General features: G+C 36.7%; 1 protein-coding gene across 1 annotated transcript in view; it reads left to right on the top strand.

The window, feature by feature from the left end:
* SCAF4 (SR-related CTD associated factor 4) overlaps window positions 1–23,633 on the top strand; it is a 48,524-nt gene that overhangs the window by 5,952 nt on the left and 18,939 nt on the right. Inside the window, exons 2-16 of the mRNA XM_074167765.1 lie at window positions 5,251–5,334; window positions 5,954–5,998; window positions 6,885–7,046; window positions 9,320–9,455; window positions 11,902–12,041; window positions 12,571–12,747; window positions 13,094–13,194; window positions 13,711–13,758; window positions 14,890–14,998; window positions 15,305–15,472; window positions 16,708–16,793; window positions 19,404–19,594; window positions 21,255–21,355; window positions 22,397–22,510; window positions 23,210–23,366. Coding sequence (XP_074023866.1) covers window positions 5,251–5,334; window positions 5,954–5,998; window positions 6,885–7,046; window positions 9,320–9,455; window positions 11,902–12,041; window positions 12,571–12,747; window positions 13,094–13,194; window positions 13,711–13,758; window positions 14,890–14,998; window positions 15,305–15,472; window positions 16,708–16,793; window positions 19,404–19,594; window positions 21,255–21,355; window positions 22,397–22,510; window positions 23,210–23,366 — 1,819 coding nt within the window. The remainder of the gene's footprint in view (window positions 1–5,250; window positions 5,335–5,953; window positions 5,999–6,884; window positions 7,047–9,319; window positions 9,456–11,901; window positions 12,042–12,570; window positions 12,748–13,093; window positions 13,195–13,710; window positions 13,759–14,889; window positions 14,999–15,304; window positions 15,473–16,707; window positions 16,794–19,403; window positions 19,595–21,254; window positions 21,356–22,396; window positions 22,511–23,209; window positions 23,367–23,633) is intronic.

Raw genomic sequence — 23,633 nt, 5'->3', positions numbered from 1 at the left:
TCTGTTTCTCACCCCTCCTAGTGCACCTCACCCAGAGTTTATGGACTGGAGCAGGTTCTACAGTTTGAGTTGAAAGGCCTTAGTTCACTCCTGCCACATGTTTGCTATAGTACTTTTGTACCTTGAATTTTAATTTGGGGGTGGTTAGTAGCATGCTCTTTAAATAGCAGGCAATATGGTTAGCAATATGGTTATTGCTATCAGCTGCAGTTTAATGAATGGCTCATTTTTGTTATTTAATTGTATTTATTAGCCTGAAAATAAACAGGTGATTCTGCCTTTGAGGTTCTTGGCTTTGTAGGTATTTTATCTCATCCCAACAGTACTTCCATACTGTTATGAAAAGTACGCAGAAATACTTTTGAATCAATATATTGTATTGTGGCTTGAGTTTAGTAGGCTTTTTTAATACCTCCACTTCTGTAGTACATGGGTTGGTATGGAGCAACAAAGAAATTATTCCTTTTAAAAACATGGTGCTTTTGAAGACGTGCAGCTACAGCACACAGACTTTCAAATGTAAGGAGTGACGTTCCAGAAATGTTTGGAAATTTTAAAATTGAAATTGCATCCTAAGCTGGAACTTGTGTAAAACAAAAGTGTGGGTTTTTTCATACTACTTTCAACAGGTGAGACTATTATAACTGAAATTGTGAAGTTTTTCTTAGACATTGGCCTTAATGATTTTGAGAACATTCTGTGGCTAAGCCTTTCTACTAGTTTTTCTATGTTAGTTTTTCCTTGTGTATGAAAGAATCCATGCAGACAGCAGGAGACAATTCTTCTTAATATATTGAAATTATCAAAACTGAATAAAGGTACAAGTCTTGAATAGTCTTTGGATTAATTAGCTCTTATGTAAAAACAAAGTTTCACTTCATTTCTTTTCCCCTGTTGTCTCTAGCCCTGTGGTACTTCCCCCATCCTAGTGATCGGGATACCCCAGGTGATTTTCATTGTCAAATGAATGGATTGGGGGCAGTGGGCAGTAGAAATAGAGGCAGAGCTAAACTCTTGCTTTTTTCTTTAGCCAGCGGTGTCACTATATGGGGAAGGAAGGTAGGGTTTTGTTTTGTTTTGTTTTGTTTTTCTCCAAACATCCAGTTATGGTTGGTAAAAGCAGCAAGTCATATCTAGCAGGCCAAGCTTAACAGGGTAGAGCATTCCAGGGATAGGCTCCTGTTGTGAGGCAGTACATTGGAAACACTCTCAAGCTGCAAATGAATGTTGCCTTTGTTACATCCATCAAATTTATTTTTTAAATAAAGTGTAAGTTTTTCTGTCTAGGTTGTTTCTTCAGCTGATCATGGTGCCCTTTGAGAAATTAGATCTATTACTGGAAGGACGGTCTTTCTGAAAATAGGGTTGTGTTTTTTTCATATATTGGTTTGGGAAATGTATATGAAAGAAGATCTGGGTCTGATTGAACATATGCAAATGTAAGGTACATAGGCCTCTTGCTGCAGTTTCCCCTTCTAACAGTGAAAATCCATGAGGAACTAGTAAGGTTGTTAAACTCTAGATTTACCCATCTTTAAAACATGGTTTGACACATGTAACTATGATGCTGGAAATTAAATAAAAATCAGCTTTAAAGTAGTCATTTGGTAGTCTAAAATCTTATGAAAATTTAAAAAGGCAACAAAGTTTTGATGCGCTATTCCAAGAAATAGTGATGGGGGTATGTGTGAAGAGAGGGCAGAATACATATATATATATATACACACACACGTGTATATATATGCATATCCCTATATGTGTGTATATATGTATGTGTGCATATATATTTATATATAAAAATATTTGCATCTCAATTTGCATATTTCAGCTATAGCTCATCCTGGGCTGGAAATATCTGTGTGTACTGACCTCTTTGCTTTTACTGTGTTTTTGTTGCTATTGCCCAGAGTCCTCTCTGTAACGGCAAAGGAGCAATTTACAGTGATCTGTTCAATCCTGTTCTTCCAAAGCTCTTGTTTATTCCTGCCTTATTAGCCTTAGTTTCAGCCTCTTGTGTTCCTTAATTAATGACTTCTCCAAGCTACCATATTCTTTATTGCATCCTCCCTGGCTACTTCAGTGCGTCTAGCTGATTTCCTTTTTTCCTACCCTTTGGCAGTTTCTTTCTCCTTGTGTTTGTTTTTTCTTCCTTTTTTCTTTTTCCCCCCAGTTGCAACGATATTCTTGGGATACCTTTTAGGACACTTATTTTTTGCTGCCACTTGTGTATTGTCATCTTCTGTCCTGCTATGAGTTCTCCCAGTTTCCTGGTTCTTTCTGGTTGTGTTCCTGAAATAGGAACGCCGAAGTGCTGCTTTCACACTGGCTTCTTTGTTCCTGTTAGATGGGACTGGCTCCTTTTTCCTGGAGGACCAGTTCCTTCTTCATGTGTAAAGGAAAGGATATGGAGTGCTTGTCATAATGTTGGCTTCTGTTTTCCTCCTCCTTCTCATTTTTCAAGCCTTCTGGCGGTTTGTTTGTGGGTGTTGGGTTTTGGGAATTATTTTTTTTTGTCTTTCATTACCACTTAAAACAGGTTTTCTTGAGTTTTAATAATAGCACTGACTTTATTCATCAAGAGTCTTCGCACTTATTCTAAAGAAATACAACTCAAAATTGAAATTAAACTTTTTTGTAAAACAACTCAACTCACAGACTCCTTTTGTCTTTTATCTGACAGTTTTCATTTGTCCGTACTGTGATTTCTCAGCAAGCAGAGATGTTAGCTGAAGCATGTGTTACAGCATGAATGGCTTCAAAAATCAAACATTCTGGCAATAGAACTTGCCTTTTATGGAGTAAAGGAAAGTCATGGTCTTGACTTGATGTTGGTGTTGGAAGAGGTATCTGGCTACCACTGTCTTGCAGGACAATTTTTCTTTTGTATCTCCTGGAATAGGAATCGAATTGAGAAAGTAAACCCCTTCTTGCCTACTCTTTGTATTTTATTGATGTAAGGCCTTCATTTTGTATTGCTTGAAGTCTTGTTATCACTTTATTTGCCTTTAAATATTTGGCCACATTTTTTTGTATTCTGCATTGTTTTTTTTCCTTAACTGAGACAGTGGGTAAATCTGTGTAAGTTAGTCACTTCACAAGTACCTTGGAACTTTAAATTAATAGGAAAATAAGAGATAAATTTTTAAAATAGCATCTTGCTTTCCATTACACTGTGAAATGAAGATAATTTTTTTCTCTTATTTCGGTTTGTGGCAAATAATTGATTATGTTTTTGGCTAGTATTCAAGGGCTCTATATTTTCTTTATGGTGAAGAGCAAAATCAAATTATGTAACGCCAAACCATTTTTTCCATGATTTGTGGGGAATATTTCAAGGTAAAAATTATTATTTGTGTGTAGGAAATGCTGAAGATCTCCACCTTTTTTTGCACTATACAAATCATGACAATATAATGATTCTGCCTTTAATAAGCCACATCTTAAATAGGAAGTTAAGTTTATGGGTAGAAAATAATCTTTGATAAAGCAGAGCACCTACCCTTGAGCTGTGACATAGAAGGAGGAATTAAAAACTAGTACTGGGATGTCCCATCTTCTCTTTCTGCTTGGAAGATGGGAAAGAAGGTTGGAGAAGACAGAAGGTCCTGGCAAGCCAATGTCGATCATGCTTCCACATCTAATGACTAGTAGAGCAGAAGTCTGCGCAGTATGTCATAAAAACATAGTGTAGCATACAGTGTAGTTTTTGCAACTGGTTATTTTACGATGTGAAGTTAAAACAACAGCTTCTGGAGTATATGGAATTCACTGTAGGTAGAGTGGTCTGAAAAGTGGTGAAGTGTGCATTGGATTTCAGTATATTCTGGTGTGTGTGCATGCATGCTTATGAGTGCCTTACTGTAGGACTGTTATTTAAAAACAGACCTCCCCAAATCTCTTATTTCTTGATTCTCTTAAAGTGATTTACAGGAAGCAGAGTACATTAATAATGTCACTCTGTTCAGGTGGTGCTGGGGACCTGGGGAAAATGCATCCCTCTCCTCTCAGCTTTCTGTGTTCAGCCCTTCACGGATGTTTCATCAGCTCTGACGGTTCTATGTGCAAGTTTTAGTTTCTCTCAGTTTCTGAAATGTGAAGCTAATACTTGTTTTCAGAGTTATGAGGAAGACAGAGAGGTATCTTTTCTGAATGCTTGGATTCAAGACATTTTGAAAGTGTTTTGTAATAAATTTCCTCAGATGTGAGTTGTAAGTCGTGGTGATGCTATTTGTGAAAATGAAGTTTGAGGTTTTTTTGCTTAGAGACACACTTTCAGATTTGAAGAGCTGCATATCCTACCTGTATCCTATGTGTTTTGAATATCGAATATGCTTTCTGTGAATTCAGACTTCAAAAAAAAAAGAGTATTTAAATCTAGCGCTACAGAGTCCCTTTTTGTGCTTAATGGCCTTAACAGAATAGCCTTCTTAACTTCTGATTAAAAGCCTTTGAAATAGGGTCCTGGTCTATGTTTATAGAGACGGGGTCAGAATTATTCCGTAAGTCAGTTTGACAGAACGCCTCAAACCATCATCTTATAAAGATGTAGTAACTTCTGAAAACTTTGTCCTTTAGGAATTAACTTTTCCACTGGGTGATGTTAGTATGGAGAATAGTGAAGGGGATTCTCCAAAACAGTTGGTGCAGTTAGTTTTAATAATAATATTGTATGGTCATGGGAAACAAAATGGTAAACATCTCCATTAAAGAATTTTGCAATGCCTGTATATAGCAAGATAATTTGAAAACTTAGTATTGATTTCATCACCTTGATGGATGAAAGATGTTATACTTTTATGCACGTTATTTTAAGATGATAGGATTATGTCGGTTTAGCTATCTGTAGAGCCATTTTAATATTTCTATTTGGTAAGCAGATGTTCAGACTAATTTAAATCAAGTTATTTCCATTTTATATTGTTTTTGTAAAACAGCAGATTCCCATACCGTAAGTTAGCAGTGCCTGTACCATAAGTTAGCAGATACTCATTTGTAGACACAAATGGAACTTTGACAGAAGCCTTACCAAAATTTGGTAAATCAGTGAGTACAGGTTAGTTCACAAGGAATATAGCTTTGAACATTGCCTAGAAAGATCTGCTTGTTAGTCTCTTTGTTTCAAGGGCAGCCAGCATTGTGGCGATACATAGTGTGGGATGTCATTAATCAATCAGTTGCCTGAAATGTTGTCTTTTTGGTTAACTGCTTAAACTTTAGAATACATTTTTAATATTTGTTTTCTCTATTTAGCTCTTTTCACTGATGGAGATGAAACCTCCTATTTCCCGAGCAAAAATGATTCTCATCACAAAAGCTGCCATTAAAGCTATTAAGGTAAAGTACAGTAGAATAAACAAGAAACTCTAACAGTAACGATGTTTTATTATTTTACTTCCAAGTAAATGCATCTCTGGATTTCCCAGTCTTAGCTTCATGGGTGTTTTATTCTAGCTGGAGTTAAGACTGTTATCTAGAAACAAGTGGGTGGTGAATATCATCTCTTGGTTTTAGACTAGTAGCATAATGCCAGCTTGATTTTTTTGCATCATTGCTTTTTAATGCTGTACCCACTAGGGTGTTATGATTTCTATGTAACAAAATTTTAAATGTTGCAGGATGCAACTGCACTGTAGCATATTAAAGCATTAGTGGACTTCCTTAGAAAGTAAATCCAGAAAGCTCTCACTCATATTCTAGAAGCAGTGTGTCTTTTGTGTATACACTGACACACTTCTGACAGAGAGAATGGCTTGTTTCTGTCTGCTCCCCCCTGAAATCTTTTTCTCTGTGCTTGATTAACTTAGCTTGATAACAGTTCTTTTTAGAATGTGACTACAATATTTTGGTTGTAGTCTTTCCTAAATGGTAGTAAGCACAAAGAGTCTAAAAGACTTCTAAAATTATGCGCTGCTGTTGAGTAGATGATAAATTAATTTATGCATTTATTTTCCAGCTCTACAAGCATGTTGTCCAGATTGTAGAGAAGTTTATCAAAAAGGTAAGAAATAATTACTAACAAAGATACTGTCTGCATCTGTTACTAGGTATTATTAATAATGCTAGTAAATAACCAAAAAGGCTTCTGCTATTCAAGGATTGAGGGAGAAAATTCTGTTTTGTTAGTATTTTATACATTTTGGTATCTCTTAATCTTTATAATCTTGTTTCCATTTTCTGTAGTACATTAAGAAGGGGAGAAAAAAAAAATTGTGACATTCCCTCTTCTTCCTCTACCCAGCAACTGGGGAGGAAACTGGAGGTACTGAAGTTCAAACTAATTTTCACTGGCTGAGATAATACATATTTTCAGAAAATACTGTTTTCATGCTTGCCTGGGCATGTAGAACAACAGACCAGAATGTAATACTTCCTAAGACCAACTATCATGCTAGCTAAGTAAGTAAGTTCCTCTCAGTGAACAGGAAAGCTACTCTTTTCTTTTTTTTCTTTTCATTTTAAGTCCTTCGGAGACCTCCAAAGAGAAGGACTTCAAATGAAATTCTGGAGAATAGAGTTGGTGGAAGTAGTTCAGCGCATTGAGTGCGAGGTAGCTTAATAAGCAGTACTGTACTGTAGTAGACCTGTTGTTGTGGTCACATGTCAACCTAAAAGTGCTTTAAAAGCAGTGATTGAGAAGATAAAGGCAGCTTCACGCTCTCCGGGTATATTTACTATGTCCCAAATATGAAACCATATTTTTCTTTCCTATTTCTGTAAACAGAATAAAAGTAAAGTACTAAAAGAATTCTGCATAAAACAAAACAAATTAACATTTTTTTTCTACCCGAGTGTACTAAGTATGGATTTTGTGTAAGGATCTAAGGTGAATGCACATTACCTTGTTAGTATCACTGCATAATGGAAAATTATTTTTATGTTTCCAGTGCAAACCGGAATATAAAGTCCCTGGATTGTACGTTATTGACTCTATTGTTCGTCAGTCTCGTCACCAGTTTGGAACGGATAAAGATGTTTTTGGGCCAAGATTCTCTAAAAATATTACTGCCACATTCCAGTATTTGTATCTCTGTCCATCTGAAGACAAGGTACAGCTATAATTTCTTAAGTGTTGTTGTGAATTGATAACAGTGCTACCTTGGTGTTTCCCCTTACGTGAAAATCTGGTGATTTTCTATGTCCATAGTAGTGAATGTTACAGTATGAAATGGTAAAACATGCTGAGAAAGATTATCAAAGGTGATAGTTAACAAAAGTTCTAGTTAAAGTATGTATTTTGCCTATATAGACATTTCAACAGTGTGTGTGACTATGCCAAAACTTCTCTTCTTGAGGCTCCTTCAGGAAAACTTACTATGGAAGGTGGTGTCTCCACAAAAATAAAAGTGTTAAAGGAGGAGCTCCGGTGTAAGCAGTGAAGGTTCTGCTCCCAAATATTTTATAAGAAAGTCATCATGTTGATTTTGTCAGTCTTCACAAATCCGATACTTGGGAATTTCATTGCTGCTCCCTATTGTCAAGAATTGTTTAACGCCTCAGTTTTCTTGGTTTTGCTGTAGTTGCTGATAGAACAGAGGCTCAGAAAGTATCCTGAATTCACGATGGTCGAGGTCGCTACCAACAGAAGATGTCTTCTATGACCTCTGTCAGAGCAATTTCAAGACTCCCAAGATAAATATGTTTTAGAAGTTGCCCATTGGTTTCCAGAAAATTGCCTGCTTGCTCCTTTAATTATAGTACTTTAAGAGCAAAGTACTGTTTTTTTCTAACTGACTTTCCCCCTAACTTTCTAACTAAGCTTTTGAAAGGCTTGATGCTTGGTAGTTTTCTAATGTGGAATGTTTAGACCTTTAGGCCTTGAGTGATATTCTGGAGCTTCTGGGTTAACACCCTGGTGAAATAGAGTGGTTTCTTCTTGTTTCTACTGTTGTGGTTACCATTTTGTTCATCTAAATGAATTAGATTATCCAATCTCCTTTGTGGAACTACCTGGTACCTCACTGCTAAAATAATTAAGGTGCTTTCCACTGGGGGAATAATACTGTTTATGACATGGTTGCTTTAATGAATTTCCAGTACCTAAACAGAAAAACTAATCTGCAGATACACACTAATTATGGTTGATATCCAAAGAAAGTGATACTCGTTTTTTTTTTTAGATCAACCTTTCTGTAAGATTAATATGTGGCTGAAAACAAGAGTATTAAACATTCATTTTTTGGCCTTCATATTATTTTTCAAGTCTTCTGGAGAGAGAGAATACCCAAAGCCAAAAATTGCTGCTGTTTTAAAGTTAACTGTTTTTCAGACCAAAATCTTATTAAAAATAGCCGTTTCAGATTTCTCTCAAATTGATCTTATTTTAAAAAACATTTTGTGAAATTCTTTAGTCACTTAGCTTATGAAAGTATAGATGGATTTGCATGGGTGTATATAATTGAGTCACAGTAAGGCATTTTATTGTTGAAACAAGAAGGAACAGAATCGAATCATTCTTAGCAGCTACAGTAGAAGTCAAAAGTACTTAAAACGTGTGTGTGTGCAAGTCAGATGACTAAGTATACAAAAAGGACAGGTATGTCAATATAACATGTATTCTGAGTTTCACCTGCTTGCATATTCCAACTGAAACAGCACATCCAGTTAGATATTATTGTTTAATACTGGGCTAAAGAAGGAAACACTAATTTCCAGCTAGTTTCTGAAAGCTTCATTGTTCTTAATGTTAATAAAAGAAACGAGCTTAAAATAACAGCTGGCAATCAGAGGCTCTAATTTAATCTTTCTGCAGTGATCAGTTAAAATGCTTTCCCCTTACTTTCCTGATGTTTTGAATAATGATGGAGATGGGTATTCTGGTATGAACATAAATTTCTTGGGTTAGTAGAAAAAAAATTCAAGCAAACAATCTTCTATCTAACTTTAAAGCTTTGTTGTCTGGTCTAATGGTCTAATTGCTCCTCTCTTCAGTAGGGTTTTCCAGTTCATTTTCTCTGTCTTTCGCATTGCATTTGTTGTTTGTTTCACCCCTTTATGACCATCTGTGAAGAAATGGGACTCCTGTGACTTCCTCTATTGTGTATCAAACCTGGATTTTCTGACTGGCCAGAACAGTTTTAGAAAAATGGCATAAGTTGCTTTTTATTAAAGTGGATAGTAAAATAAGTTGGCAGCTCTCATCTTTGCGATGTAAAAGGTCTTGCTGATGTATGTGCAACATAGGGTTGTTAAATAGATATGCCTGGTTATGTTGAACTCCCATACTGCTCAAACCTTGCTTCTCAGTGTACAGAAGATAAATCTGGAGTTTGTGAATTAGGAAAGCTGTGTTTAGCATTGATGCTTGCTTTTGTTTCGACAGAGTAAAATAGTCCGTGTCCTGAACCTTTGGCAGAAAAATGGAGTATTTAAAATTGAAATAATTCAACCTCTTCTGGATATGGCAGCAGGAACTAGTGCCACTGCACCAATGACAGAAAATGCTACTAATAATGAAGGTATGAATGACACTATAATTTCTTTTAAAAGGATGAATGATAATAGCTTGTTTGCTTTCACATTAAAGCGCCTACTATTAGTTTCAACAATAGCATATTAATAAACTCAACTTTGTTGTCACCATTATGTGGAGCAGCTGAACTCACTCTAAATAATTGCTGCTACTATACTTCAGAAATTATCAGAATGTGAACACTTATTTGGAAAATACCTAAAATTTATATCATGTATGCATATTTACATATATATGTGCACACTTTACTTACAGATTATTTCAATATCCCCTCTTAAATCTTTCATTTTTTTCTTTGGTCAGAAATATTTTTCTGTTGTTTCTCATTTTTATAATTCTAATGTCATTTTTTTAATGTTAGAATTTGGATAAGTAAAGTGTGATCTTGCATGTTAAGAGCTTCATCTTTCTTTGAATCAACTCGGTATCTGAAAGCAACAGCTGTCAATGTCTTTCAGTATGCAGCCCCAAAAGATTTTAACTGGTGTTTCAAATCCAAATTCTTGAACAGTAAATTTATGCCTGGCAGTAGGCTTTTGTATGGGCTTCTGGTTGAAAACCACTGACCTAAAGAATAAAGCAATGAGAGCCTGCCCACAGTATTTTCACTGACCTATTTTATGCCACATGAAAAGCTGGTAGTGAGGTTACAGAACTGTGGATGAGAATATGCATACCACAATTCTCTCTTTCTCCGGAGGGCCTTCTTCCTGAGTTTGCACTGTGTTTCAGACTTAGCTTTGGGAACCTTCTTGTTTATTGCACTCGTGTTGGAGTAGGACTGGTAAAAAATGTAATGGAGTGAGGGAGGTGTGATAGACAACAAAACAATTACCTGCAGTAGCATAAGTGAAATCGTCTCCAGTGGTGTTTAGGGAACCATACCCTATTGAGATGTTGTATAAACACGGCAGGGCAGGGGAAGGGAATGTCTTAGCATCTGAGCTTGGGCACAGACTGGTGGCTATACAATTTCATTCTGATGTGACAGGTGAGTGGCGCTATTTTTCCGTCTTGGTTTCATCACTGGTAGCTAACAGGTTGGGTGCCTTCTGCATAGATTTTCATGTACCGAATTAGTGATTTTAGTGAGATTATTGAGATGCACCAGAGGGGATAATTTGGCCCTGAAATAAATATGCTAATGAATAATAATAAATATATTAATGCATTATGTGGAATAGAATCTGTTTAGCTCATAATGTTACAAAGTCTGTTTAGCCAAAAAAAAAAAAGAGAGAAATGCAAATTTTCTCCCTTGAGCAAGAAAATATCCTTCTGAATATATACAGGAAGTAATTTGGGAGTTAATTTATATTTAAAAACAATCACATATCTTTTTGCAGTATTTTTATGTAGAACCTGACTTCTGGGAAAATATTCAACGTGTTTGCTTGCTGCATGTCAGTACTGCAGTTACTTAAACTGCAAACAGATGAATGGCTTTAAAGAAGTTGGTATTGTGAGGCAAACATTTGCTTAGCGTCTCAAATGAAAAATATTTCTATCTGTAGGGTTTTTTAGCTGTCTCTCCTTGTACAGTTTTATAGTAGTCCATTAAAATATATTTGCTAAAGAATTGTTACTTGCTCACAGCATGCAGGGATTGATGATATTACTGCTAATTTACTTTGTACTGGCAAAATGTTTATTAAAATTAAGTGCTGTAATCCAAAGCAAAAAGTTTGGGAAAGCTGCATGTGTAGACAAAGCTAATAGCATGTCTAAAAAATGTGATCTTAGTTTTACTAAAGCTCAGTTGAAATGTGAGTCTTTTTCTGGAAGAATTAGCAAAAATTATTTTTATGGTAGGACGATTTTTGGATCAGATGCAGGTTTGGCTTGTGCCTACGCAAAAGTAGCATGTGAACAAACTTTACCAAAGAAGAAGAGTTGCTTCTGAAATAATTTTTAAAAACCTTTAGTTATTACCAGACATTTCAGCAAAAGTTCAGTTACTGCTAGAAAATAGAAAATATTAAGAGAAACTCAGTTGCTCTTAAAATAAACCGTAAGATGAGTGGTTTGAAATATTCATTCAAAAGAATGAGTCCAGAACTTGGTAACCAGAACTAACATTTTAAGTGTATTGATACACATTGCTTAACACTGTTTGAGTAATAGTTTTTCTCTTAATTTTTCTAAAATTGCGCAGTTATAAATATTGAGTTGTGATCTAAAATACCATGCTGGATTAGCTTTCAGATAGGCCATTTTTCTTTGTTTATTTTCTTAGTGTATATAATGTGCAAATGTGAATGGAGCAGTTAAAGGCAAAATGAGTAGAACTGGGGTAGTTTAGACAGGACTTTGGGGGGTAAATAGAGTATTGTAGATAGACACTTGTTTTGAGGAGGTAGCTGTATGCACTGAAGATAAAATGGATGTTTTGGAGTAACATATTGCTTTCTCAATTCCTATGAAACTCTCAGGTTCACCGCCCCCTCCAGCAAAGGTTTCTTCAGAGCCCCCTCAAGTTACTGCTAACTCAGTACCTACTGTGCCACAGTTGCCCAGTTCTGATGCCTTTGCAGCTGTAGCTCAGTTGTTTCAAACAACGCAAGGACAACAGGTAACCTGTTTTTATTTGGTTCCCTTCTAACTTCCGTTTTTATATTAAATGAGGGGAAAATGATGGAAGTAATATCCTTTATTTGAAGCAAAACAAAAGCCTCCCTAAGGTCTTCAGTGGAAAACTCGTAAGAGTTAAAGTCAGTATTTGAATGATCTGTCACCCTTCTATCCAGTAAAAGTCAATTATGTATTCCTAAATAATTAGCTCTGAATTGATGCAGTTACAAAGTTTCAAGAACAGGCAGAATATATCAAACAGAAGGTTGAGTTTTGTTGTTTGGTCCACTTACATGTGCAGTGTTGAAAGGCCTAAATACTGAAATCTTGAGATCTGCTGAGTTTTGCCGCTGAAGTATTTAAAAAGTGACATTTGGTCTTGCTGAAAGATCTCCATAGTTCATTCAGATTGTTGATGCTCTTCATCCTGTGCCACAGTCTGGTTTGTTGTAAAATTTATATCCTACAACTCTTTCAATACTGTGTGTTTATATAAGAATATATACTTTATTCTACGTATGTTTTTGTAGCTTCAGCAAATTCTTCAGACTTTTCAGCAGCCTCAAAAACCCCAGTCACCGGTCATAGATAACACTGTGATGGCTCAGGTTCAAGCTATTACCGCTCAGTTGAAAACTACAGCAACACAACCACCAGAACAAAAAGCTGCTTTCCCACCGCCTGAGCAAAAAACATCATTTGACAAAGTAAGTCTTCATTTGTTCTTTGTATTTAACTTTTTCAGTTCAGCAGAAGACTGTTTAATGGATGCCTCGATGTCCTCCGTTTGTTAGGAGAAAAAGAATGCAAATTTTGTTTCTTCTCTTTCTGTTTAAAAGCTTCCTGGTTTTATAGCCTTTGCATTTTCTGAAGCTGAATAAAATGGATTTGGACAGTTTCTGATTCTTTATTAGAATATAGATTTTTTTTTTTCTGATTGTCTTTAATGCTAGAGCTGTTAGATATACAGTAAGACTTCAATAATAAGGATATTTTGGCTGCCAGTTATATAAGATACAAAACCAATAGTTGTCTCAATGTAATTTCTTCCAGAAGCTGCTAGATCGGTTTGACTATGATGATGAACCAGAAGCAGTGGAAGATTCAAAGAAAGAAGATTCAGCTCCTTCTCCTGCAGTTTCTCAGCCAGCTTTGTAAGTTTTCTGTCATATTAAAATTAACAAATCTTTGTTCTAAAAAAACATTCTGGTTAGGAAGCTGATTAAAATTCCAAGTTACTTCAATGCTTAACTGTTATAGTCCAAAGTTAAAACATGGTTAACAACTTTTGGTGGGTTTGGGGTTTTTTTTTGATCTTTTTACTTTGTTGATTTGGTATAGGTTTGGCATGTTACATCATTGATTGAGAGATGTGTTCTGTAGAGAAAAGTTCGGTTTTGGTTTCAAGATGAGTTCTGTGTTTTTATTGCACAACTGATTGTGTCAAGGCATTGTTAGTAATAGGCTGGATTGCTTTGCTGGCTGGGGAAAAGATACTATTCCAAACATTGTGGTAGTTTTAACTATTTAAAAAATTAAAATTGGCTTTGCAGCTTTACGTTCTCAAACATTAAATACCCACGCAAACTAACTCCGACTCTTGTTTCCCTTTTGATATGCATTATGATAAAGTCTTAAATTACATGATCACATACTAGTTTTTTCCACAGGACCCCTCTCTCATTCAGTGCACAGGCTGGATGGTGCTCAATACCTGGGTTAGTCAATATTTCTTTTTTCCCTGCTTCAGTATGTAGCCCCATGTCTTATTTTCTGTATATGCCATCCAAACCCTGCTCTCAAAAACAGAATCACTAACTTTGTCATTAGCTTTCTTACTGCGTTTATCACCTTGAGCACTTCAATGTTCCACAAGTATTAGTTAATTAAAATGCCTTTTAAGTAAATTGGTAGCATTTTGCCTATAATACAGATGGAACTCTGGAGTACAGAAAGATGAGGTAGGTCGAACATAAGCACTGCTTATGTATGCCCAACTAGAGATCATTGGACTAGGCTTTTCAGCATGTTTATTTTCTGTTTGTAGCACTTCAAAGCCTCAGTCCTTATTACCTTATAGTTTTGTAAGATGCCTCTGAAGATTGGATTCCAGTAGTCTCATTTTGAGCACACCAAATCAGTAATACTCTATATGAAAAACTAATCTGCCTGGAATCATCTAAAAATTGTATGATGCCTGTGTCTTAAAATACTACAAAGTTCCATTTCACATCAGCATGAAATTCCTTTATCTTCCTGAAATCCTGTTCAGTTTCTTATACAAACTGCATCCTGTAAACAGGTCGTATTAACTGCGCAGACCTCATTAATTCCCTGAGCACTGTCCATTCTGTGTGTTGAATCAGGAAGTGAATGGCATCACTGTAATCCTTGTGTGATATACATATCCCTTTCTCCTCTGCCCTAAATTCCTCCCAACTAAACTGCGGGGTTTTTTTCCAGCAAAAATATGGCCAATTTCTTTTCCTTGAGGAAAAGGCTTCTTTTGTTCCCAAAAGAGGAACTGGAAAGGAAGAAAGTTAGCCTAAGGCAGACAACCTTCATGAAAAATTTCCATAGCATATAAGTACAGGGGGAAAAGAGGCTTAAACCTTTATGTAGCATTTCTTTAAGTTTTAAAGGACTCCTCTTACAGTGGAGAAAAGATAAGGAAGCTGCTCTTTCTCATTTTTTTGTTTTCACTTCTTAGAGAGGAAATGAAATCATAATAAAGATTTTTCTTTCTAAATTTGAAGCAAGAATGTGTAAATATATAGAGATATGTAAAATAAAGGAAAAAAAATGCGCGTATCTACTGACTTGTCTCACCAAAATATTACTGGTTTTAGTGGATTTCCAGCAGAAGGTATGCAACAGCCAGTATTTCCTCAGCTTCCAAATATGGATCCTTTTCAGCAGCGAATGATGGGAATACAGCAGGATCCCATGCGCCACCAGGTAACTTCAGGGTTTTCCCTTGTCCCTCTGTTGTGTTATGTTTTCTATCCTTTGTTGTTTTCTTTGAGCAGAAGTAAGGAAGTGGTATTTATTACTACTAGTGAAGAATGAATATGGCTTAGCTCTCAGCTTTCCCAAAAACCATATATTTGTTCTCTGTTCTAAACACTTGACTTAATCTTTCTCGGGCTTCTAGTCTTCTGTTGTGACTTTGGAGCAGAGATACAATTTTACTTTAGCAAACTGGGAAAGCTAATGTAATTTTTTTTCCTAACTGGCAGTTTTCATGTTTTTTCTTCTCCAAAGGTTCCTCTTCCTCCTAATGGGCAAATGCCAGGTTTTGGTCTCCTGCCTACCCCGCAGTTTCCACCCATGGCTCAGCCTGTGATTCCACCAACAGCACCTGTGCAGCAAACTTTTCAGTCTCCTTTTCCAGTACAGAGTGAATCACACATGCAAAAACCGCATCAGCAGGTGAGGACCCCTTGCAGTAAACAAGCTAACTTCAGTGCTCTAACATGTCATTCTCAAAAGTGTATATTTTGTTCAGGAGAGGAAATTTCATGCTAACCATGGACGGAGATGGCTGTGAGGGTAGCTCATCTGAGGGAAAGATCTGGAAAAGTTAATTTTAAGGGCCTGGTAGATTGCTAATACAGTGGAAATGAACTCAGAAGTCTGTAAAAGTTTTAAAAAGTCCAAGTGCATGTAAACACCTCTCTTGTTCATAAGATTTTGGAGGATCTTGTTGGTTTGGTAACTGACCGGTATTAGAAGGAATCAAAGAGCAAGCCTGTTTATGGGCCTGTATTAAAAAAAAAAATAATTGAATATATTTGCCTCTTTTGTTCTAAGAAAAGAAAATCCTAAAATGAGAAATAGAGGTGGTACCAAGCTGTCTTTATGTGGTGACTTGCGATGTCATAGATTCTAGAAATAAGTTACTCATTCAGTTATTCACTTAGAATAAAGGGACAATTCTCAAGAGTATCTTTCTAACTGGTTTTTTAGCCTTGACTTCTGTTGAATCAGTATATTCTGAGAGATTACTTCTTGGGATGTTCCCTGCCAGGCTCACGTCATGAATACTATTTAAGGTTCAGGCAGGACACAATATTTTCTGGAGTGAGAAGCTGTAGAGGATTTGGGGTAGGAAGAGCTGCATTGAACTTACTGAGGGTTTTTTAAACAGGTTCTTGCATTTTATGTATTGTTTTGATGACTTACGGTTTCATTCTTCAAATTTATTGTGTAATTTGCTTATATACATGGCTTAACGTAGTTTCCTGTAACATCTTGGAGAAAAGTTTTCTAGTAGGTCGTATTTTGCCTGTGATTTTGATAACAGAGCAAGATCCACTGACTGACATAAAGGAGTATAATCATATTCTGTGGAGATATATGCCGTGCTGAAATTGACTAAAATGTGGGAAAAAAAATAATTTGCAATTTGAAAATGACAAATTTGTGTAAATTATTTTTATTACGTTTTTGCAGTGGTTGTATTAAGTTCATTTAATACTGGACTGTCTCCCTGTTAGTGACTACAAAGTAGTGGTGAAGCTTCTGATGAGAGTTGCATTACGCTTCAATTTCATATGTGAATATTTGGTATGATTTTAGTGCTGTTACATAATTTAGTCTAGGCATAAAATGAAATAAAATGGTTGCAATTCTCACCCATAACACCAGTCAACTTAATATTTTAGGACATGGAAGTGGAACAGCCACCTATTCAAGAGGGGAAACGGCATGTTTCTGACAACAGAAAGTCAAGGTCTAGATCTGCATCAAGGTAAATTAGTGAAAGTTCCTTTAGTGAAGGCATATGTTATATCAAGTATGGAGTTTATTGTTAGGAACTTAAGTTTGTCATGTCCAAAGACTTGAAAATGCTTCAGTAATTCTTTACGAGTACTGAGAAGAGTTATGCTGATTGTCTGGAGCTCAGAGAATCTGGTGCTGTGCTGCAAAATCTACTGTGGGGGTGGTAACCTCTAACTGAGATGACAGTAAATAGCTGAGAGGTGAGCTAACTCCTTGAACTATTGGTGGGGCTCGTTTTCAATGCCTTAGGACATAGTCCTGTTACCTGTATTTCGAGTTGGCTTCTTGGGTGCCAAGCATACTTCCCTTGAGGCCCTTTGAGGCTCTAAGTGCCCAGTTGTGCTGTACAAGTTGGATTCTATGACTAAATGCCAAAAGACACATTTAGCAAAAGAGTCCATTTCAATTTAATTTAAGGATTAATTACAACAAATTAGTGTCTGTGTATTATTTTCTCTATGGACACTAGTGAAATTTCTTGGTGAAGTTGAATTCCTCTTCTGGAAGAGAGGAAAAAAAAGAGATGTTTTAAACCTCTTAACTCTGAGGGGAGTTGCGTATAAATACGGCTAGATGTTGTATATACCTTGATGCAGTGGTAATGAGAAACAGATTAGTGACTCTTAAGACTTAGGAACCTCTGAAAGTCATCTACCTTCTAAGGAAAATTGGGTATCTATCCAGTTCTCTTTTATTGGTAGAGAGTAGCTTCCATGCCCATCAATACTGAGTGAATTTTAGGGAAGCAGAATATGATAGTTTAATTTTGTCTATGCTCTAAAGGCACCTTTCATATAAAGAAATCTGTGATCCAGTGTACTATGAGACTTTGCCTGTCACAGCGGCAGTATTTGACGTCTCAGCTGACCTGACAAATCTTGCTCCAGTATTAAAGCAAAGCTATCTACTTAGTTACGAGTCTTCTCCTTTGCCGAGTTTCATATGGTTTCTTTGAAGGTCTTCCAGACCTTAAGTGGTTTAGAACTTGACCATAATTTATAATTTCACTGAATTTCACTGAATTTTTTTTAGAGTTGGAAGGGACCATATAGATCATCTAGTCCAACTCCCCTGCTAAAGCAGGGTTGCTTAGAGAATGCTACTCAGGACTGCATCCAGGCGGGTCTTGAAAATCTCCAAAAAGGGGACTCCACAACCTCCCTGGGCAGCCTGTTCCAGGGCTCTGTCACCCTCACCGTGAAGAAATTCTTTCTCATATTCGAGTGGAACCTCTTACGTTCCAACTTGTGCCCGTTGCCCCTTGTCCTGTCACTGAGAACCACTGAAAAGAGTCTGGCTCCCTCCTCCTTCAATCCACCCTTGAGATACTTATAAGCATTGATAAGGTCTCCCCTCAGCCTTCTCTTCTCCAGACTAAAGAGTCCCAGCTCTCTTAGCCTTTCTTCATAAGGGAGATGCTCCAATCCCTTAATCATCTTTGTTGCCCTTCGCTGGACTCTTTCCCGTAGTTCCCTATCCCTCTTGAATTGGGGAGCCCAGAACTGGATGCAATACTCCAGTTGTGGCCTCACCAGTGCAGAGTAGAGGGGGAGAATGACTTCCCTCGACCTACTAGCCACACTCTTCCCTATGCAGCCCAGGATTCTGTTGGCCTTCCTGGCCACAAGAGCACATTGCTTGCTCATTGTCATTTTGCTGTCTACCAGGACTCCCAGATCTTTCTCTTTGGAGCTTGGCTCCAGCAGGTCCACGCCTAACCTGTATTGGTGCCTGACATTCTTCTTGCCCAGGTGTAGCACCTTACACTTTTCCCTGTTGAACCTCATGAGGTTCTTCCTTGCCCAGCTCTCCAGCCTGTCCAGGTCTCTCTGAATGGCAGCACGGCCATCCGGCGTGTCAGCCACCCCACCCAGCTTGGTATCATCAGCAAACTTGCTGAGGATACACTCAGTCCCCTCGTCCAGGTCGCTGATGAATATGTTGAACAGGACTGGACCAAGTATTGACCCCTGGGGGACACCACTGGTTACAGGCCTCCAGCTTGAACCTGTTCCATTAATCATTACCCTTTGGGTCCTGTCACACAGCCAGTTCTCAATCCACCACACTGTCCCCTCATCCAGCCCACACTTCCTTAGTTTCCCAATGAGGATGTTATGGGAGACAGTGTCAAAAGCCTTGCTGAAGTCAAGGTAGATGACATCTGCTGCCCTCCCCTCATCCAGCCAACAATAATGCAATTTTGCTGGCAGAATTTATTTTAAATATCTTTTTTCTTAGCAATTCTTTTGTAAAAGCAGTAAACGTTTTCCTCGTTTAAGCATCTGTAACATTTTTTTTATGTTAACGTGGACGTAGTTTTGATAGTCAACTTCAGTACAAAATTAATAGAAGAAAAGAATTTGGAAAATAATCAGCTGTTCAGCTGGAGTGCATTGATAAGCTACTGTAATAACTTACTATAGTTCTAAACGCTTGTGAATGAACTTGGATTAATTTTTTTGTTTTATTGTCTGAACTCTTGCCTGATTATTTAAATAGGTATCTGAAATAGTTACCTATCTGTCAATGTCTGGGTCAGAAAGATTGAACATAAGTGGTTGTTGGTTTAAACTAGGTCACCTAAAAGGAGACGTTCAAGATCTGGCTCACGATCTCGAAGGTCACGTCATCGTCGATCTCGATCTCGGTCCAGGGATAGGCGCCGGCACTCTCCTAAGTCTCGGTCACAAGAAAGACGTGAACGTGAGAGGGAGAGAGAACGCAGGTCAAAAGGCCTTCCTCAGATCAAGTCAGAAACTGTTAGTGGTAAGTTTATTCTCTCTCTTTACTGTTGATGTAACTCTACAAATTCTTATAATACCATTTTTCAGATGCTCAACATCTTCCTGGTTCATACGTGGATTTTTTTTGGTCTATGCCCAGTGTTTACTTTAACGAATTTTAGAGTTCTGTGAAGTTGAAAATATTACAGTAGATATTAAGCTTATGTAAAATGGAATACTAAGACAAACAGGTATTTTAAAAACTGTAAATGTCAAAGAAATAAACTTCTTGTAGCTATTAGACTTTTTTTAAAAAAAATCTGATGGTGACAAGTCCACTTACTTTCAATATATGATACCTGCTCAGAATATCCCAGAAGACAACTCTTAATCTGATGTGTGTTATTTTTTTGTTCCTTTTTCTTGGGTTTAATGCTATTTGATGTAGGTTCTAAGACTCATCCAAACAGAATAAAAGTAAGCTACTGTGATTTATTTTCTGAACTGTTTTAAACTGGTAAGAATTAAATTCACCACACATCCCTGTACTTCCTTTACTCATAGTAGATAATTGGACCTTTTTTTTAATATCTGCAAGTCAGAAATACTTTGGCTGTAAAATAAGGAAAGAAAAAGCTGAAACACCATGTTGTTCTTTTCCTTCCTTTGAGACATATAAGGTAAAGCAGAGTGAGCAACAAAGCACATTATTATGATTTTTCTCATGATTCAATGTTGTGTGTGTCTCAAACTTGGAGGGGAGCTTTGACCTGGAAAACACACAGGCTAATGTTTGGATTTCTGAAATAATCCTGGCTTTGCCTGTGTTTTTAGACAAAACGTAGTAGTTGTCTTCTGAATACTCCTGGAGAGTACGGAATCTTCTCTGGAGTCATCAAATAAAATGAGAACGTTCTCTTTTTTGCTTAAGAGGGACAACAACTACAGAGTTCTAACTAGCCAAAACCTTGTGAAGGACAATACCATTAGTTTAAAAGGCCTGCAGAGATTTAGTAGCTGTTCATTAAAAGCTTACTGGCAGTGGTGTAAGGCAGGCTTTTGCCAACATCTCTCCCAGATTCTGTCACATAATGCTTTTTAGGTTTGCAGTTTTTTATCACTTAGTGAGGAAAACATAGATGAGTATTAAATGTTGCCATAGTAGTCTTCAGCAAATGGGATACTTTGAGCTCATTTGGTGTTTTATTACCTTGAAACATGAAGTGAGATAAGCCTGTTGCTTACTCTGTCCTGAAAGAAAAAAGCTTGTGTCAATAATTTTTCACTGAACCATTGAAAGAAGCGCAATTGAATAGGTCACTAAAAAGGATAAAAGTTTGGTTGCTTATTGATATTTCACGGAGCATTATTAGCAGCAAAGCCTATTTTTCCTTTTTGTGATGATTTGCAGAGCTCATGATCATCAGAACTTGCAGGTCACATTGGGTAACTAGAGAACTTCTTAGTGAGTGCATTCCAACAGTGATTCTGGTGTAGTTGCTGTGGTTAACTGTCAACACAGCTCCAGGCCGGCAAGAAGAAGAGGTTTCTGTCAAACACTCCTAAAGATTAAAATACGTATTTTAATATTAGCTGGCTTTATCATTTGAATAACTGACTATTTTAAAATTACTATTTTGACATTCTGGCTTGTGAAATGTGTATTTCCAAGTGCTATTACAATCTGTGCTCTTTGATTGTAGTTTGTAGTACTACGCTTTGGGTAGGACAACTTGACAAAAGGACAACTCAACAGGATGTTGGAAGTCTTTTGGAGGAGTTTGGCCCAATTGAATCAATAAATGTAAGTATAAATGGTGCAGCGTAAGCTACTTTGGTATGGCTTGGTTACAAAAAGTCTTTTCAGACTGCTTTAAGGCAGCTTTATTTTTGTTACATTCAGAAGAGTCAAGAGCTCTCATTTCCTATATGGTTGTGTTTTCTAATGTGTAAACTCTATTCAGTTGGCTTTGTGGAAAAACAAGGCAGTTGCTTTAGTTTCTTGCAATTTAAAAGTGCTCTTGGGGGTAATACAGAAGATTATCCCATTTTCATAAAAATCATGCTTTCTCTGAAGAGAAAGGGCTATTGAGGAGATGGGTACAGAATTACAGACTGTGCTACTGAGTTCCTTGTCTGCTCCATTTTGTTTGATTATAGAATGTGGACTCTCAGCTGGTGTTCTTGTTTCCTTTGCTTCTTTCTCTTTTGTCATGTTAGTCATAAGCATGTTGTTATGCTTTGCTGTATTTAAGGATGTTTTTATAGATAAATGATAGCTGTTCTGGTAGCTATAAAATTTCATTTAAACAAACAAAAAGAAGTGACTGTAATTTTCTTCCTATTCCCAGATTTTGTAAAACAACATAGAAGTTTATTCTCAAATGCATTAGAAATAATAAAAATTATTACAAAACTGCAGATAAAACTGAATGTGGAGGTGCAGCTGGCAGCCTGTGATATGTGGAATGCAGTAGGGTATTAGTGTGTCTTGTTTCTTCTGACAAAGTAACTAATTGCCAGACTACAGCATTTATATGAACACTACTGTTTAACAATTTTTGAAGGATTAAATATACAGCAGTCATCTGTATTCTCACATGGAATAGAGTTTAAAACTTTCCACACAAGAAGTTGTTTTTAATTTACTAGAAATCTGTATTTCCAGAAGATACTGGCTACTTTAGCCTCTTAAACTAACATTCTTTTTCATACTTTCATAGTCCTTGCTGAAACACCTGCTGATTTTCCAGCTTACTGTAATTAAACACTTTTATGTTGTTCATTACTTTGTTAATAAGCTGCCAAACCCATGTTTATTTTTTTTTTGTTAAAATACAAACAGATGATACCGCCTAGAGGATGTGCCTATATTGTAATGGTTCACAGACAAGATGCTTACCGTGCCCTGCAAAAACTGAGCCGAGGAAACTTCAAAGTCAATCAGAAATCTATAAAGGTACTTCTTTGAAAATGTCAAGCAGTTATAAAGTTACTGTAATTTCTGTAACCCTTTTTCATCTGTTCTAGACTTTTGGGTGTTTTAAACTTGGTAGGTATTCTGGGTATGGTATTCTGTACACTTATGTGAATGGACCACTTTTTTCCTTGATAAGTATTCTTCCTGTTCTGTAATGTGCTTAGGGGAACTTATATCAATTTCCTTGAAAGATTGCCAGTAATTGTCTATGTACAAACAAAAAATGATGTCCTTTTAGTAATTATAGTGGACTCTAACGATGTTTTTCTTGGTGCTGGTTATTTGTCTTATAACTGAGTTTAATTATATATGATAATCCTACAAAGAGTACTAAAAAATAAGGAAGAACACATTCATTATTTAAGTTCTTCCTTTTATAGAACATTGTATTAGAGTCCTTAATCTTAGTGACTGGGGAAACGTTTGAAGAAACTGCCTTTACACATTTCTACAAATTGTGTGCAAGAGTCAAGCCAATAAAAAAGAACTAAGTCTGCTTTAAAAACCCCTCCTATTCCAGAGTTTTGTAACTAACCTATTTTTCCTGCTGTTTCAATTAGAGTATTATTTTTGCTTTTTAGCCTCAAATGGCAATGCTGTTTTGTGAGAACTAAATATGAAATCCATTATAATGGAAACATTTTACTGACTGTATGTAATTTTTTCCCCTCTCCCAAGATTGCATGGGCTTTGAATAAAGGAATAAAGCCAGACTACAAGCAGTATTGGGATGTAGAATTAGGTGTTACTTACATACCATGGGACAAAGTGAAACCTGAAGATCTTGAAAGTTTCTGTGAAGGAGGAATGTTGGACAACGAAACTCTTAGTCCAGGTAAAGTATTGCTACATCTTTAAATGCTTTTAAAACATTGTCCTTTGTTTTGGTGTACTGAAGTTGATGTGGCTGACTTTCATGACTGAGATGCATATAAAATCCTTGAAATGGCTAAGAAGTGCAGCAGGTGTAACCTGTAAATTGGAGAGAGTCTGTAAGCAGTCAAGGACAGTCCTTCATTGGGTGTTGTGCAGCTCTGTTAGGAGAGGCTGGGCTAAAAATGCACGTGGATACCAGGTGACCTGTCAGCTGTGCTGGTGTTTG

The sequence above is a fragment of the Numenius arquata genome, chromosome 1 (genome assembly GCF_964106895.1).
Source record: "Numenius arquata chromosome 1, bNumArq3.hap1.1, whole genome shotgun sequence".
NCBI classification, from domain to species: domain Eukaryota; kingdom Metazoa; phylum Chordata; class Aves; order Charadriiformes; family Scolopacidae; genus Numenius; species Numenius arquata.
This window is presented reverse-complemented; position numbering and strand designations above follow the sequence as displayed.